This window comes from Chinchilla lanigera, unplaced genomic scaffold, assembly GCF_000276665.1.
Source record: "Chinchilla lanigera isolate Chin_1 unplaced genomic scaffold, ChiLan1.0 scaffold00004, whole genome shotgun sequence".
Classification (NCBI taxonomy): Eukaryota; Metazoa; Chordata; class Mammalia; order Rodentia; family Chinchillidae; genus Chinchilla; species Chinchilla lanigera.
The window spans coordinates 575844-577830 of NW_004955405.1; the positions used below are offsets into that span (position 1 = coordinate 575844).

Here is a 1987-nt window from a genome sequence, read left to right on the forward strand (position 1 = left end):
AATACACACAGCAGAGTTACAAAGTCATTAAAATGATGGTGTTTCATTGATTTCAAAAGATTTTTAAAAGATACTGTTAAGTGGAAAACATAGTTTACAAAATATTATATACCTTATGATTTAGTTTTTTAATATATATGGAAAAAGTCTATTAAGTGGTTATAACATAGTGGTAGAATTATTTTCAATTTATACTTTTTCTATAATAAATGTAGATTGTTTTGTGACAAAAATAGGTTTAGATAAAATAAAGTAGGATTTGCTGAGAACCTATGAATATGATATATATTATGAGTCTATCATATAGGAAAATTTTGCTATCTTGTTGTATACTTCAAATAGTCCATCAAACAAGATTTTGGCTAAATTTTATTTTATCATAATTCATATGTAAATCAAAGACAGAATAATTTATGTATTATACTTTTGAGGCCACAAAATTAATGAGGATTTAAAATATAGGGTGTTTTTTTTTTTGGCCATATATCTCAGTAGCATAAGTGCCTGCCTGGCAAGAGCAAGGTTGTGAGTTCAATTCCAGATATATATATTAAGTTAAGTAATAAGTCTGAAACAACATCTGATGTCAAATATAGAATTGCTATAAGCCTGGATGCTGCAGCCAGTCTTGTCATTGACTTTTTAATCCAGGTTTTGAAATCTTTTTAAATTTATAAAATGTACATATTTCATTTGAGGTTGTTAAGTGTCCCTTTGAAGAATACATATTTAAGATTTCCATGGTTTTTAAAGTCATTCTTTGTAACCATGACTGTTTCCATAATTTTCTGTAAAAATAGACATAACTCTTGGTTATGTTAGGAGGCTGATTCTTTGCTCATCTTGTTTGAAGCTCTTCCATTTGGCAAAATTCCCGTTTTGGAAGTGGATGGACTTATCCTTCATCAGAGCCTGGCAATAGCAAGATACTTGACCAAAAACACAGGTAACGTGTTTATTGTGGTTAACATATGATAACTGAAAAAAATCATCTGACATATTCAATACTCATTAAGTTAACTCTTTTTGCACACAGTAGCACAAATAAGAATGGAATTAAATGGTAGAGCAGTGTCTTTATCAGATTTCCTGTCCAGGAGACACAATAGCTGATACCAACAATAAAAGAAAAAAAGTTCAATTGAGCTCACAGTTTCAGGAGAGTCAGTCCTGCTGGCAGGCTCCAACAGAAGCAGCATGGTGGGTAGAAGGACGTGGCGGAGCAAAACTGCACAGCTGTTGGTGGCCAGGAAGCAGGTCAGGGGAGCAGTGCCAGAGAGGAACGAGAGGGGATCAGATACAGTGACTCTCCCAGACACAAATTTGGCACATTGGGATTAATGGTCTCGGGCAGCACCAGTGTGCCGCCTGTATCACTGTAACTTGCTGCATGTCCCTACAACAACTAGACAACTGCATTTTACAGTGCAATCTGCTCATCTTGCTCCATACCTCTTTGCCTCTTATCTCTGAGCTCTTTATGGAATTTAGTTGAGAAATTGGACAGGTATTTCTCACCCCAACATTTTGCTAGTACAAGTATTATAAGTTATCAGAGAAAGTTAACTAGCCAGAAATACATGTGACATATGAAGTTTAAATTTTCTTGGACAATTAAAGTCATGTAATTGAGATTTCCAGGAAGGTGGTGGAATGGTGACCAGCAGAGAAACAGCTTCTCTGACACTTGGAATCCAGATGCTGGAATATAGCAATGTAAGGAAGAGAATGAGAAGGGAAGTGGGTTTCTGGGACCCAGGAAGGAGCTGAAGCAATAATTAGAGCCCCTGGGGAGAGGGAAGAGAGGTATCACAAACAGGAGTAGGGCAGTGGCAAGCAGCACTGTGAACCTCAAGCTGCTGTGTGGGAGGGGTGGCTCGAACCTGTGGAGGTATATTGACTATTGGCAACCCCAAAGGTCTCCACAGTAAAGGGCACGAGTGAAACAGAAGTGGATACTGTGGGCTGCAGTGGCTGGTGAGTCATT

The 1987-nt window shown here is 37.1% G+C and overlaps 1 protein-coding gene across 1 annotated transcript in view; it reads left to right on the forward strand.

The window, feature by feature from the left end:
• LOC102006204 (hematopoietic prostaglandin D synthase) overlaps positions 1 to 1987 on the forward strand; it is a gene marked incomplete in the record, with an annotated part of 29760 nt that overhangs the window by 10033 nt on the left and 17740 nt on the right. Inside the window, 1 exon segment of the mRNA XM_013517297.1 lies at positions 854 to 946. Coding sequence (XP_013372751.1) covers positions 854 to 946 — 93 coding nt within the window.